Below are 14,283 nucleotides of genomic sequence, written 5' to 3'. Positions count from 1 at the left end.
GAGAAGAATTTATGACAAAAACGGACTTAAATATTGATCTGTTTGTCACCCACACCTATCATATCACTTCTGAAGACATGGATTAAATCACTGGAGTCATATGGATTACTTTTATGCTGCCTTTATGTGCTTTTTGGCACATTGTATGGACCTACAGAGCTGAAATATTCTTCTAAAAATCTTCATTTGTGTTCTGCAGAAGAAAGAAAGTCATACACATCTGGGATGACATGAGGATGAGTAAATGATGAGAGAGTTTACATTTTTGGGTGAACTGTCGCTATAACAAAAATTAATAAGTGCTGTAAAAGTATTGTTTGTTAGTTAGTCTTAATGTAAATAACTACTGTAAACACAAACAACCTTATTGTAAAATGTTACTTATATCATATCAGTTGTTTCTAACAAATATCTGTCTTATATTCAACAAATCTTCCTTTGTCTAGGAGAAATGAATGTTATTGGCGTTTGTGTCGTTTACTATAAACTGCAGAAACATTTGTTTTTTGATGTGTGTTGGATCAGTTGAGAGGCTGATTGTTCTGTTGCTTGTTAAAGAGACACACACAGGTGAAGCAGCATGCTGGAAGTCATCAATTTTATTCCATTAAAACATCATTATCTCCACGTGTCCTGGAAATATCAACTTCACAATCTGCACATTTCGTTGTCTTTATTTTCAATGATGATCACTTTTGATAAAGTTGTTTACAGATTGTGTGATATGAATGCATCATCTCTTCAGCTGTGTGTGTGTGTGTGTGGAGCACACAGGTGTCTAATGATGTCGCCCTATTTTCAGTGAAAAGACTCTCATCTGATGCTCCACTGACGCCTGATAATCACGGTGTTTCTCATGAACAAAGAATCCTTTCTGTCCATGAACACTCGCGTCACATGGTCACATTCACTGAGCGAGCTGAATCTGTTGATTGTGTGAGACAGTCTCAATCTCACAGCAGCTACAGTAAAAGTTTACATGTAAAGATGAACAGCGCATGTAAAAAACAAACATGTTAACACTTTACAATAAGGTTCCATTAACATTAATGCATTATCAACAATAGTTTTTCACAGCTTATATTAATCTTTGTTAATACAAATACAACTTTTCATCGTTAGTTCACTAATGTCAACATATACAACTTTTAAAAATGTATTACTGTAGAACAAACAGATTAATAAATGCTATAAAAGTATTGTTTATTGTTAGTTCAGTGACTGAGCAAAATAAAGTCCTCGTTTGACCCAGACTTGATATTTAAGACTAACAGAATTTCTTTCTTTAAAAAAAGAGATTTATAAACTCCAGGCATTAGCGAAGTGACTTGCTCAACATATTAAATTATTTCTCCATGTTTCTGGTCTTATTGTGAATGATTCATCAGTGTATTTTATTGCAAATAAAAATGCTTTAAAGTTTTGGTGAAAATTTACATCACGTCACGCTATATTTTTCCTGCGTTGAATATCCTGTTTTACTCTGAAAAGTAACTTTGCAGGAAAAAAAGTGTGTTGCAAATGATTGCATGTTGACAATCAAATATTAACTTGTATTAACATTGTTTACCCTCATATTACACAATCTATTCCTGACAGAACTACTGTGATTAAAAGAATGCTCAAGGAAATGTCAAAATGCAGCCCTCTTATTATAGTTATTACAGACCAAAAAAAAAAAAAAGCAAATAATTGTATCTGAAATTTTATTCTGGATGGATTAAGAGAATAACATCAATGATTTTAATGATGAAAAACAAGAATAATATATACAGAACATCTAAAGAGTAGAAGAATGTTTGCATTAAAATACTCATTGATGCATGTTCATTTTTCTATTGAATGTTCACATACTGTGAGATGGACCGCTCGTGATATTGGTTTAAAAAATACAACTTAACGTGTGTTTCTATATGCAGCCGCGAGTCCTGACCGTCTGTACATTAAAAGAATTGAGATCAGACTCATGCGTCCACACCGGGAACAACAGAGATGCAGCATATGAGTCAATCACAATCAAAGAATAAAAATGAGACACATGATCTGTGCTACAGTCACTTCAGACAGACAGACAGGTATAAGGTCCCATCATGAGAGGAAGGAAACAGACCCGTCGACCTGTGAACATGAGAATGCTTTATAGTTGCGGTGGTCAATCAATTGATTTCTCCAGCAGTTCAAGTATTTCCTGCTTTAAAGGAAGACACGTTTAAGGCTTCTGTGGCAAAATAAACAAGAACAAAAAACCCACGAATCACCCGACAATTGTCTGCTGTACTGAGGTGCATTTTGGGAAAGCTGTTAGAAGAGTTTGTTTCTCAGTCTCTGGCCAATCAGAGTCCCTTGTGTGTGTGTGTTCAGTATGTAGATGAGGTGGTGCTCATGGCATCCTCGTTGAGTCGTGTACTCCCTGGATGAACACTGGCGAAATATTTCACATCCTTGTCAACATCCGTCTGCAGGGCGACAAGCGTGTGCTCCAGCGCCTCCTGCTGGCAGTTGGCAGAGTTCAGGAAATATTCTGCAGAAGAACAAGAGAGGTCAGGAGTGAACACACACACACACACACACACACACAACACACTCTCACTCACACAGACACACACACACACACACACACACACACACACACAACACACAACACACAACACACTCTCACTCACACAGACACACACACACACAGAGATACACACAACACACTCACACACACTCTCACAGACACACACTCACACACACAGAGACACACACAGAGACTCACACCACAATCTCACACAGAGACATATGCGCACAGACACACACACACAGAGACACACACAACACACTCACACCACAATCTCGCACACAGACACAACACACACACACAGACACAACACACAGAGACACAGACACACACACACACACACACAGAGACACAACACACACACACTCACACAGACAGAGAGACACACACTCTCACACACACCACAATCTCACACAGAGACACACACGCACACAGACACACAGAGATACACACAACACACTCACACACACTCTCACAGACACACACTCACACAGAGACACACAGTCACTCTCTCTCTCACACACACACACAGAGACTCACACATACACACACCACAATCTCACACAGAGAGACACACGCACGCACACACAGAGACACACGCACACAGAGACACACGCGCGCGCACACACACACACAGTATTTAATGTGAGGTGTGTCGCACCTCTCTCCAGCAGCGTCTGTCTCAGGGTCTTCGCCAGCAGCACACGAACATTGGGCACTGGATCAGACACCAGCTGCAGGAGAGGAGGAAGCAGATGCTCCGAGAACTGATCCAGAGACAGACACTCCTCCTCTACAGACAACTGATGAGACACACACAAACTCATCAAAACCAGCAGCGAGTGAGAGCTCAAATCAACCAAAACCTACACAAGCTAGAACTGCACAATAAAGGCCGGTTTACACTTCTGCCTCAAAACTACACTGCCAATGCAGTGGTTGGCATTTATAGTCTGCGTGGAGTACACAGACAAAAACGCTATTGTATTGAGAGAAAAAATGCCTACATTTCTGAAATAACTGTACATTTCATAAATAAATGCAATGCAATTTGTGGATTCAAAAAATTACTGAAGCATTAAAAATGAGTTCATTAATGCATGCAGTATTTAGGTACGTATTATTAATTATACATGTTGCCTGCAGTGCAGAGACGCACTAAATCAGGCATATACTGTATACTTTTAAGTTGCTTAAATAATAATAAATAAATAAATAAATATTGTGGCATACTTTGACCCTCCATGCTGACACTTTTTTATCAAATTTATAAATAACTGCTTGACTGACCAACACAAAATGGGTGTTGTTTTAATCCTCCTATAGTCTTTGGTCATTTTTGACCGGAATCACTTCTGCTGATTTAATAAAAATGGTTTCCTTTAACTGGGTGGCACAAAACTAGGTGACATATCCTCTACCTGCCATCTGAACATACAAAAAAAAAATCTGTGCATGATTTGATGAGTGTAAAACCCCAAAGTGACACCTTTTGTTTTTGCGGTCAAAATTGACCGACCACTGAAAATGAATGGGAAAGATCATAACACAGATTTTTTCTTTATCTGTCAAATACAATCAATAAATCAGCCATAATGCAGAAAAACACACAAAGAAATTATGGAGTGGGACTACATACACACCCACTCACACACAAATGAACTGGTGAGACTATAACACACAGCACATCCACAATGCTAAACACACACACTCAGAAATGAGGGGGTGAGACAATAACACACGCACACACTCTAAACTCTAATTGAATTTTCACAGTTTTGCAGTTAATTTCTGTTAACTTCAAAAACTGACACTTCAAATAAATTTTAAAATGCTAAACTTTGACAAATAATAGTTTATTAGGGGTGTAACTGTTCTCTGTCAAACAAATTCGAACCGTACAATTCTGCACCCACGATTCAGTAAGCATTGGCACCGCGGTTCACCTCAAGTTTAATGACGCATCTGGAGCACAAGGTTTGGCGAAGAAAACTAGACAGGCAAAGTTACAACCTCCGCTAATGCACCTGAATGGATCTGTTAGCGGATTCACTCCACCTGTGTTTCACGTTGGTCAACTTGATGACATCACAGTTCTGCATGCGTTGTGTGTAGTTGAAAATGGCAAGTGTTAAGTGGAGAAAACGAGCCGCTGATCGAGAAGCCACCTGCGTTATTCAAATCTCCTGTCTGGAACTTTTTCTTTTTGTAGTCAATTACAACAGAGATGGCCAAAAAACATTCACAAAACAGGCACAGTTCGCAGACGTCGCTCTACGTGAGTTGTGTGTGGATTGTGGAGAGTAGCATGAGCCTTCACATGCTGAGTCTCCGTGGTAACGCACTCAACAGGTCATGTGATAAGGTGCGCAGACTGAGATTCGTCCTCCACCACCCAGATTGAGGCGAGTCACTACGCCACCACGAGGACTTAGAGCGCATTGGGAATTGGGCAAAATCACCCCCCCCCCCAAAAAAAAACACTCTAGCCCCATTACGACAGCCCTTCTCGTATCCATTTTAATAGCAAGGTTATTCTTTCTACCGTGATATACAGCTTCTGAATGTTGAATGCATGTTGAGATGAGATACTACACATGTAGCGTAATACTGCAGGTGTTAAGTTAAAATGTTGATCTAGTAATTAGAGAAACTTTTTTTTTTTTTTTAAGGCCCCTAATGAAAATTAACCATGGTTTTACTATAGTAATATTGTTGTAACCATGACTACTGTCATCATGGTTCTGTTAGCAGAAATCATGGTTTTACAACAATAACACTGAAGTTTCCAAGTAACCATGTTGATTATGTGGTTAAACTATGGTAACTGCAGTAAAACCATGATATTTATTAAGGGCAAACCTGTTAAAGTGTTTACCACATAGTGCATACTTTCTTTGGATTTGGAAGTAAAAAAAAAAAAATGTCTGAACATTGCCAATACCGAACCGTACTGAAACCGTGACCATAATTCGTGATACAAGTCGAACCGTGAGAAATTTGAACCGTTACACCCCTAATAGTTTGATAATGCTAAACTCTAACAAATAATAGTTTGATGTCTAAATATTTATCAAACTTGTAATAAATATAAAATTAGGTTACAAGCAATCAGACTACACAGTAGGTGGCTGCATGGTACACTACTGCCATCTACAGGCTATTATTGTCACAACATTATTTTCAAGTCATGATGTTTAGAATTTGTTTACCAGATGACAGCAATCTGCCTCCAGTATCTGTCACACTCTCATATTTTCTTCATGTTTGAAGATGTGCACGATGGCCTTAATGCTCAAGGTCATTTTGCTCAAACAGTCTCTTCCTGTCTAAGTAGGTGTTTATTTGTTTTGTTCTTTTTTACACAGACTACGAGACTAGACAACATAAATAAGATGCACTTTATTTTACAGTACGTGTACTTCAATATACTTCAGAAAGTACTGAGTAATATTATGTAACTAAATGTACTTAATATGGGTTAAGTTTAGGTTTAGTACTTAGTAATTACTGTAGTTGTTATAATTATATAGTATGTAAATGTAGAACAGTGCTGTAAAATAAAGTGTTACTCATAAATCAAAAGGCTCACGTGCTTTAGTGCTCATCTGAAATAAAAAGTTTTCAGTTTTCACCAGACAAGATAAATAAACGTAAAGATATGTGTGTCACCTGACAGACGAAGGCAAACGCTTGCCGTCCAGACCACTTCTGAGAGTGACAGAATTTCTCCACCAGCTCACTGAGAAAATTCACCAGCAGAGACGAACAAGACGACAACTTCCTGATGATCTCACTCACCTGAGACAACACACAATCTGAGTTTTAAATCAGGCCATTTATATGATGCTATTCACACTTATAGTGACGTTTAGGCCCCATTTACAGCTTGCATTAACATTTATTTCAATACAGAATCTGGTTATTCTTTTGCGTGATGCGTTTACACCTTGCACTCAAATGCATCTGCACGGAGACCAGATGGAGAGCCACTCAAAGTTACCCGTGCAAAATGGAAAACTCTACTTGTGACATCAGAGGCTGTGGGAACGGAAAAGTCTAAATTTGTTTGTGAATTTTAAAACCATTGATGGATAATTCAAATGCTTCCCATCACTTTGGCAGTCAGAATTTTTCCTTTATTAAACATCTTTTGACAGTAGCCAAAGCTAAATTTCCGGTCGCCGGAGTCGTGTTCGATACTTTGGAAGTGTTAATATGCTTCTCCTTTGAAATGCACGAGTGAAGAATCAAAGCGATTAGAGAACAGGAGAGAGTCGAGATATAAGTGTTTCCTGATAGAATAATTCATGGAATATTGTTCATTGTTCAGGCGGTGTCTGTATGTGTTCTTCACATCATGATGGCAGAATAAACGGTAAAAGGCAAGAACACACAACACAGCACTTTAACAACAGATGACTGTAGCGTAACCTCAACATAATTAAAGGGATAGTTCACACGAAAATCATCTTATTCTATACCCATTTGACTTTTTTCGTTTTCTTAACGCAAAGGGGGAAATTTTGAAAATATGTTGTGCTCAGTGATGTCATACAATGGCATTTTATGGTGACCACCTCTTCAAGCATAATTCGGAAGTCTAATAAATTATTCTATGAGACTCATGATTTTTCTGAAAGCTTACGATGAGGTTTGGTGAAAAACAACCGAAATCTAATGTATTATTGAGTGAAAATCCTCAGTTGCTATCCTGTGCACGAGAGCACTTATGTTGCCTCCACTCGTGAGATTGGGTGTTCAAGCAAAAACTCACTTTGTTTTGGTACAACCAGACCACCAGAGATGTTAAAAAACAGAGAAACAACACAGCTACACACAAACCAGAGAACCGAACTTACTAAACATGTCTGAAGAGTTTGAAGTCAATGAACAGATGCATTTCTATGCCCAGCCTTATTTATATGAACCAGAGTACATCACTGAGCACAACATTTATTCTTTCTTTTTATTCCCTTTCCTCTCCAATTTGGAATGCCGAATTCCCACTACTTAGTAGGTCCTCGTGGTGGCGCAGTTACTCACCTCAATCCAGGTGACGGAGGACAAGTCTCAGTTGCGTCCGCTTCTGAGACCGTCAATCCGTGCATCTTATCACGTGACTCGTTGTGCATGACACCGCGGAGACTCACAGCATGTGGAGGCTCATGCTACTCTCCACGATCCACACACAACTTATCACACGCCCCATTGAGAGCGAGAACCACTAATCATGACCACGAGGAGGTTACCCCATGTGACTCTACCCTCCCTAGCAACCGGGCCAATTTGGTTGCTTAGGAGACCTGGCTGGAGTCACTCAGCACGCCCTGGATTCGAACTCGTGACTCCAGGTGTGATAGTCAGCGTCAATACTCGCTGAGATACCCAGACCCCCTGAGCACAAATGTTTTTCAATATTTCTCCCTTTGTGTAAAATAAAGAAAGTCATTCTGGTTTAAAACAAGATGAGGGTGAGTAGATAATGACTGAATTTTCATTTTTGGGTGAACTATCCCTTTAATTACTTGCATAGCTGTATCCGCATTACACCACTGAATGTGGTCGGAATCCGTCTCCGATCACCTCCGAATCTGGTTTCACACATCACAATGATCCGATCACAGTGCATCTTGGCCACATTCACACATGGCATTTAATGTGGCCAAGTGCTATCCGATAGCAATCCAATCAGCGAAAATGCATGTTAATGCATGGTGTACATGGGGCCTTAAACTTCACATGCTGTGTGGTGTCAGTACCAGTCTGTAGGACGTCCACCGGACAGACGACACGCGGTCCGTGCACAGACAGAAGGCCAGCGGTCGCAGATAATCGTGAACGTCCTGAGTGCTGTACAACTCCAACAACAACACCAGCTGCCTGGAAACACACACACACACACACACACACACACACACACACACACAAACACAAATAGACCGTGAGATTGTGTTCTGGCTGAATGAGGACAATCGTTGATAAAATGAAGCCATGAATGAATGAATGAATGAATGTGGTGTCTGTCGTACTCAGCGAGCTCCGAGCGGAACCTCCAGTTGCGGCTGTTGTCTGTCACTAGAAACTCCTGCAGCTGGTACAGATATTTACGCCGTGTGTCCTGATGCAACAGCTGCAAGAAGAACAGAGAAAAACATCACAGCACTGCAGAATCAAACACATCACCCCCCTCATCTCCAAAACAAGCTGTGACTCCGCCCCAATCTGTGACATCACCTGACTGATACACTACGTTCAACAGCAGGGCCTGATCTGTCATTACAGATATGAATGGAATACCACACTAGCATTATATGCACTGTGCACAGTGTGCAAGTCAAATCAAGCTCTTTAATGTCACGGCTGTAAAGGTACAACAAGAATTTCTGAGAATTTTCTGTATGCATGAAATATCTGCAAAACACTTCTTTCTTGACTCATATGATCAGACTATCAAATATTAAGGCAGTTTAATATCCTTAAAACTGGATGAAAACACAAAATACCTTAAATTACTGAATTAAACATGTAATATAGTAAGGTCATGTGACCATGCCGCGTACTAGTGTTTGAATTAATTTTTGCATATTACTGCACATGCTATTTTTCTTTATACCATGGTCTGTCTGAATACTCATTCTAATTGGATGTAATGCATGCATTAAAACAGTATACACAGGCAGTTCCAGTCAGTTTCAATTTAAATATCCGTTCTATATTAATGCGCTTACTCTGCTGTCCTCCGTAATGAGACATTGACAGAGATTTATGCCTCTGTTCAAAAAACCTCCGGACACAAATATAGTCTCAGAGCTGGGATTAACAATCACATCACAAAACAAGAGACACCAGTGTTCATCACTGTATTACTGAGTTCGACCTGAAGATAATTAGGAATGCACCTGCACTTTCCCCTTAAGCACCCATAAGGCTTGTGAGGAAAGTATGGTTTGACATTCAGCTGTTTTGCACGGATGTGTAGAGAAGGAAACCAGGACCTATTAAATGCATTTTTCACTGTCCGGCAAGACAAGACAAAACGATTTAAATTGTAATATGATAAACATCATCTAATATTGCTGCCCTGCTCAACATAAGTCGCTTACAAACTCTAGAGGGCGCTGCTCAATCACACATCACTGACTGAAGCGCTGAATGCAGACTGTTTTATAAAACGCAAAGTTCTGCACTTTAGTAATCATGCAAGGCCATATCGCAATTTCATTCTTAAAGGGGTCGATCTTCTGACATATCAGAGGTCATTGCACTATAAAAAAAACATACTGTAAGTTTCAGAACTCAAAACTTCTTCTTTAATAGAAAAACAGCATTTAAACCAGGCTCCAGAAACGAGCCATTTGAAATCTGTGGAACTGTGACGTTACAAGGACCAAATACATCTCCGTGTGACTGCCTCTTCAGCAAGACATCAACGCCTCTTTTTCGTCGTTGCACTGTTGGCCCCGCCCACTGGTGCTCACATTCAGTCACAGGTGAAGAGGAGAGAGGGCCTGTCATGGGAGATTCATCTACACCAAAGGTGACTTACATATCTGGATTTAAATGTTTTTCTACATAAACATGCACTAGATGACCATTAGCATGCATTTTGCGCCACTTTAAAAAGATGCAATGTCAAGTTAGAACTCTGAAAAGGAGACCTCCATACTGTTTCATCTTGCTGTTGTGCTGTTTTGAAGGCGTCCTGGACCGTTTTTGCACCCGTCTGTGCCATCTGTAATTGTTGGTCTTTTGTAAGCATGCACTAGATGGACGTCTTTGATCATTTTTAAATCGTTTCTGGCGATGTGTGCCGTGTTTTAAGAGTGGTACAAGTGCAACTTTTTAAAACGCATCTCATTCTGCTGCTGCCACTGGGAGAAACACATGCCGTTCTGTGTGGGAACAAACACGGATGATGCGAGATGTGAAGACTAGCGTCTCTGCTGTAGACTGAATTATGTTTGCGTATTCAGAACATTTCCGCGTGGATTTAATGTGTTTCCGGCTGATATGAGTGAGAATTGCTTGTGAACCAGTCACAATATGATTCAAGCTTTGCAAAGGATCTGTTATTGAAGGATGGGGCAGTTAAACACTACCGGACCCGTGAGTAAACCGTTTCATTCACAAATGTTTCAAATGTCATGACTGTTTGATAGTTGCTGTGTTTGAGTGAACATTTTGATACATTCAGATGAAATGTGTTGGGTATGCGTTATGTGTTAACCCTGAAATGGGTTAGGATTAACCTAATGCTAATTGAGTTTCAAATATGGCTGTATTTGAGGGACTGCACGATGTTAGCCAATCAGAACAGTGGGCGTTTACACTGAAGTCTTAAAGGGCCAGAGAGCTTAAAACCGAGAGTTTCAGACAGGGTGGAAAATGATCATATATTACTAAATTATGACTGTTTTGATGCAAAAAAAAAAAAGGGGAAGATAATGAAACGATAAAAAAGGAGTGTCATGACCCTCTTTCATACCCTAACCCTAACCCTTAATTCAATCAATCGTGCAGCCTTAATGGATACCATACCAATGTCTCAGAGGTCAAAGTCTGCAGGTTTAAAAGCGTTTTGGATATTTTTCCCCTCTTCATGAACAAAGTGTGTCACTTTTACAACTGTCAAGTCTGTAACACCAGTTTTTCCTCATAAATGTGAAAATGACAAAGAATAAATGTAATATGACCAACTCTTCTATTTTATTTGCATAATACTTCATGCTAGTATTATTTCAGGATTGTGCAATCAAATTCTCAGAGTTTTTAAAGAGTGTTTGGTCTCCAAAAACTCATGTACATTTTTTTTTTTTAAATTATTCTTTTTTTTTCCAATTATTAAGTTTATCTATGGGTCGTTAGATCTAGATAACAACACAAATTGATGTGTTATTGTAGTGTGTTCATTAAAACACACTTCACTTTCCAACAGAAGTGAATAACTGTGTCTGTAAACACAAGTCCATATGACTCATGTGCTGTGTTTCATGTTTCCTGAAGTCACACAACAGATTTATGAGAGGAACTGACCTAAACTGCAAATGGGTCATTCTCAAAAAAATGTGACTTTCCAACTTACAAAATATTGAAACTTCCTGTTCAGTTCAGTTTTTGCCCATAAATGCTGAGGGTAAATATTTTGTAACATGTTGACATTATTTATATTCATAAAGGACAACTTGACTGTTGATCTTTTATTATTTAATTTTGTTTCACAAATGATGCAAGTTAACACTAAATTAACACTAATGAGGGTTAAATGGGGTACAACACCAAATTTTGAGGGTTCAATGGGGTACAACACCAGATATTTTAGTGTGAAAATATTACAGTTAAAATGTGATAACTTTTTAACATGCTGGGAAAAAAATAAATAAATCACTATATGCATATTTAAGCAGCCTCTGAAAATAATTTTAAAACAATTTTTTTTTTTTTTTAACATTGATAACATGAAATTAAGAGACAAATATTCTTTTTTTTTGTAATTAACATTTTTATTAATTAAATCATACTATAACAATGAAATGCAATATATATATACATATATATATATATATATATATATATTATATAAATCAACATTTAAACCCCACAAACAAAAAATGAACCTTCGACCAGAATTTCTGGATCTCGACACACCACCAAAAGACATGGGTTGTGTCTCCATCCTCCGACTGGCATCGCCAGCAGGTGGGTGTGTCTTTAAGACCAAGCCTATACAGTCTAGAGGGGGTCCAATAAAATCTATGCAAAATTTTGAATTAAGACGCACCCTTGCATCACTAGATACAGACTTAACGTTTTTAAGAATCGTAGCCCACACTCCCTCCTCCAATACCAAGTTTAAATCTTTCTCCCATAATCTCTTGAGAGAAGTTAAAGCTCCGTCCCTCAGACTGTGAATTAGCAGGGAGTAATACACTGATGCCTCATGACCTTTTCTAAAAGCAGTAATCACCTCTCCCAGAGTATCTGCCTCCTTAGGGGTGTGTGTGCTACTCCCAAAAATAGTACAAAGCAGGTGGCACAGTTGTAAATACCTATAAAACTGAGATATGGGAATCCTAAAATGTTGGACCAAGTTTTCACACGATCTCAACACTCCACTCTCATATAGGTCACCGAGTGTATTAACCCCCCTCACAAGCCACTCTGACCAGCAGAAAGGGGACTTGCCAATACACAATCTTGGGTTCAGCCATATGCTCGAGGCAACATTTAAAAAATGTCCGATTTAAACAATCTGGACACTTTAGTCCATACCGAGTGCAAACGCGAGATAACAGGGTGTAACTTAACTTCTCCGATTAGTTTGATAGAAAGTCTTTGAAATGGTGAAACAGGGGCAAGAACTTCCTGTTCAATAACAAATCAGGGAGGGGCTCTCTCAGGTGGAAGCGACTAATGAGCCAAATGTCTGAGACCGAATGCATAATAATAAAACTAAATCTTGGGTAGGCCTAGCCCACCTTTGTCTATCGGCCTATGTAACTTATTAAAATGCAATCTGGGACGCTTACCATTCCAAATGAAGGACTTCACTATGCTATCAAAAAATAAATAAAAAATCTATTCTAGAATAAATCTTACGGACTGATGAAAAAAATGTATAGTCCCCACCAGACGGGTTCAAAAGTCACCAAATATCTGTAAGACCAAGATTTTTACACATCCTGTGAAGCGTCAGTGTTGCTCTAGGGGGCTTGCACACTTTTGCTTCACTATGATCAAGAACTGAGTCCATCAATAGATTAAAGTCTCCTCCCAATATTATATCATGAGGGGTGCCAGCGGCTTGCAACATCCCTTCAAGATCTATAAAAAAGCCCTGATCATCAGCGTTAGGTGCATAAATATTAGCCAAAATCAACCTTTGCCCCTGAATTTCTGCTAAAACAATAATGACTCTTCCTAATTTATCATTAAACTGTTTGAGACATTTGAATTGTAGATGTTTATTAATCAATATAATGACACCCCTGCTCTTACTTGAGCCAACACTAAAGAAAACATGTCCACCCCATATCTTCCCAAATTTTTCAGCTTCCTGCGGGGAGAGATGTGTTTCTTGAAGAAACACTATATCAAATTTCTTACGTTTAAAAAAATAAATAACCTTCCTTCTTTTTATGGAGTGCCCCAACCCATTTACATTCCATGTGGAGAGAGACAATCCGCTCATATTAACATTTGACATATTGATATAATAGAAAAATAAATTGTGTGAAAAACAAAATTATACAGACCACATTCCCCATTAGTGAAACAATCAAACCCCGAACTTCCCCCCGAACCAAACAAACAGAAAAAAGAAAAACGTGCGATTTAACCCCGCGCACAACAGCGCCAACCAGCGACAATCCCTTTAAACTCAAAGAGTCCATGAACGCCTACGAGAGCCCCCGCGACAACTTTGCCATCGGATTGCTCAATTTTGCCTCACAAATTTGTAAAATTACATAAAATCAAATATTTTGTAAAACAAACCTCAGCCAATAGGCAGAATAAACACAAATAACGTGTAGACTCATTCACAGAATTGTCTCAAAGGTGTGTTCCTCCACAAAACAAATTCCAGCCGATATAAAGCCGTTCATTTTACTCGGTCAGACAAACTAATCTTCAGTGAGCCAGCTGATGAGTGCAGCAGATGACATAATCATCATTCCAATGTCCCACGAAAATACTCCACAAATCATACTCCAGCCAACAAG

General features: G+C 39.0%; 1 protein-coding gene across 2 annotated transcripts in view; it reads right to left on the bottom strand.

Moving 5' to 3' along the window:
- Window positions 1-581: 581 nt before the first annotated feature.
- Window positions 582-14,283, bottom strand: part of LOC127434176 (serine/threonine-protein phosphatase 4 regulatory subunit 1-like) — a 34,389-nt gene continuing 20,687 nt past the window's right edge. For both annotated transcript variants that reach the window (XM_051686724.1, XM_051686725.1), the window contains exons 16-20: window positions 8,593-8,693; window positions 8,323-8,443; window positions 6,233-6,361; window positions 3,222-3,363; window positions 582-2,521 (exon numbers count right to left, since the gene is read on the bottom strand). In XM_051686724.1, coding sequence (XP_051542684.1) covers window positions 2,358-2,521; window positions 3,222-3,363; window positions 6,233-6,361; window positions 8,323-8,443; window positions 8,593-8,693 — 657 coding nt within the window. In that variant the 3' untranslated portion in view covers window positions 582-2,357. The remainder of the gene's footprint in view (window positions 2,522-3,221; window positions 3,364-6,232; window positions 6,362-8,322; window positions 8,444-8,592; window positions 8,694-14,283) is intronic.

This window comes from Myxocyprinus asiaticus, chromosome 44 (genome assembly GCF_019703515.2).
Source record: "Myxocyprinus asiaticus isolate MX2 ecotype Aquarium Trade chromosome 44, UBuf_Myxa_2, whole genome shotgun sequence".
NCBI classification, from domain to species: domain Eukaryota; kingdom Metazoa; phylum Chordata; class Actinopteri; order Cypriniformes; family Catostomidae; genus Myxocyprinus; species Myxocyprinus asiaticus.
The sequence above is the reverse complement of the archived record's forward strand: the minus strand, read 5'-3'. Positions and strand labels throughout refer to the sequence as shown.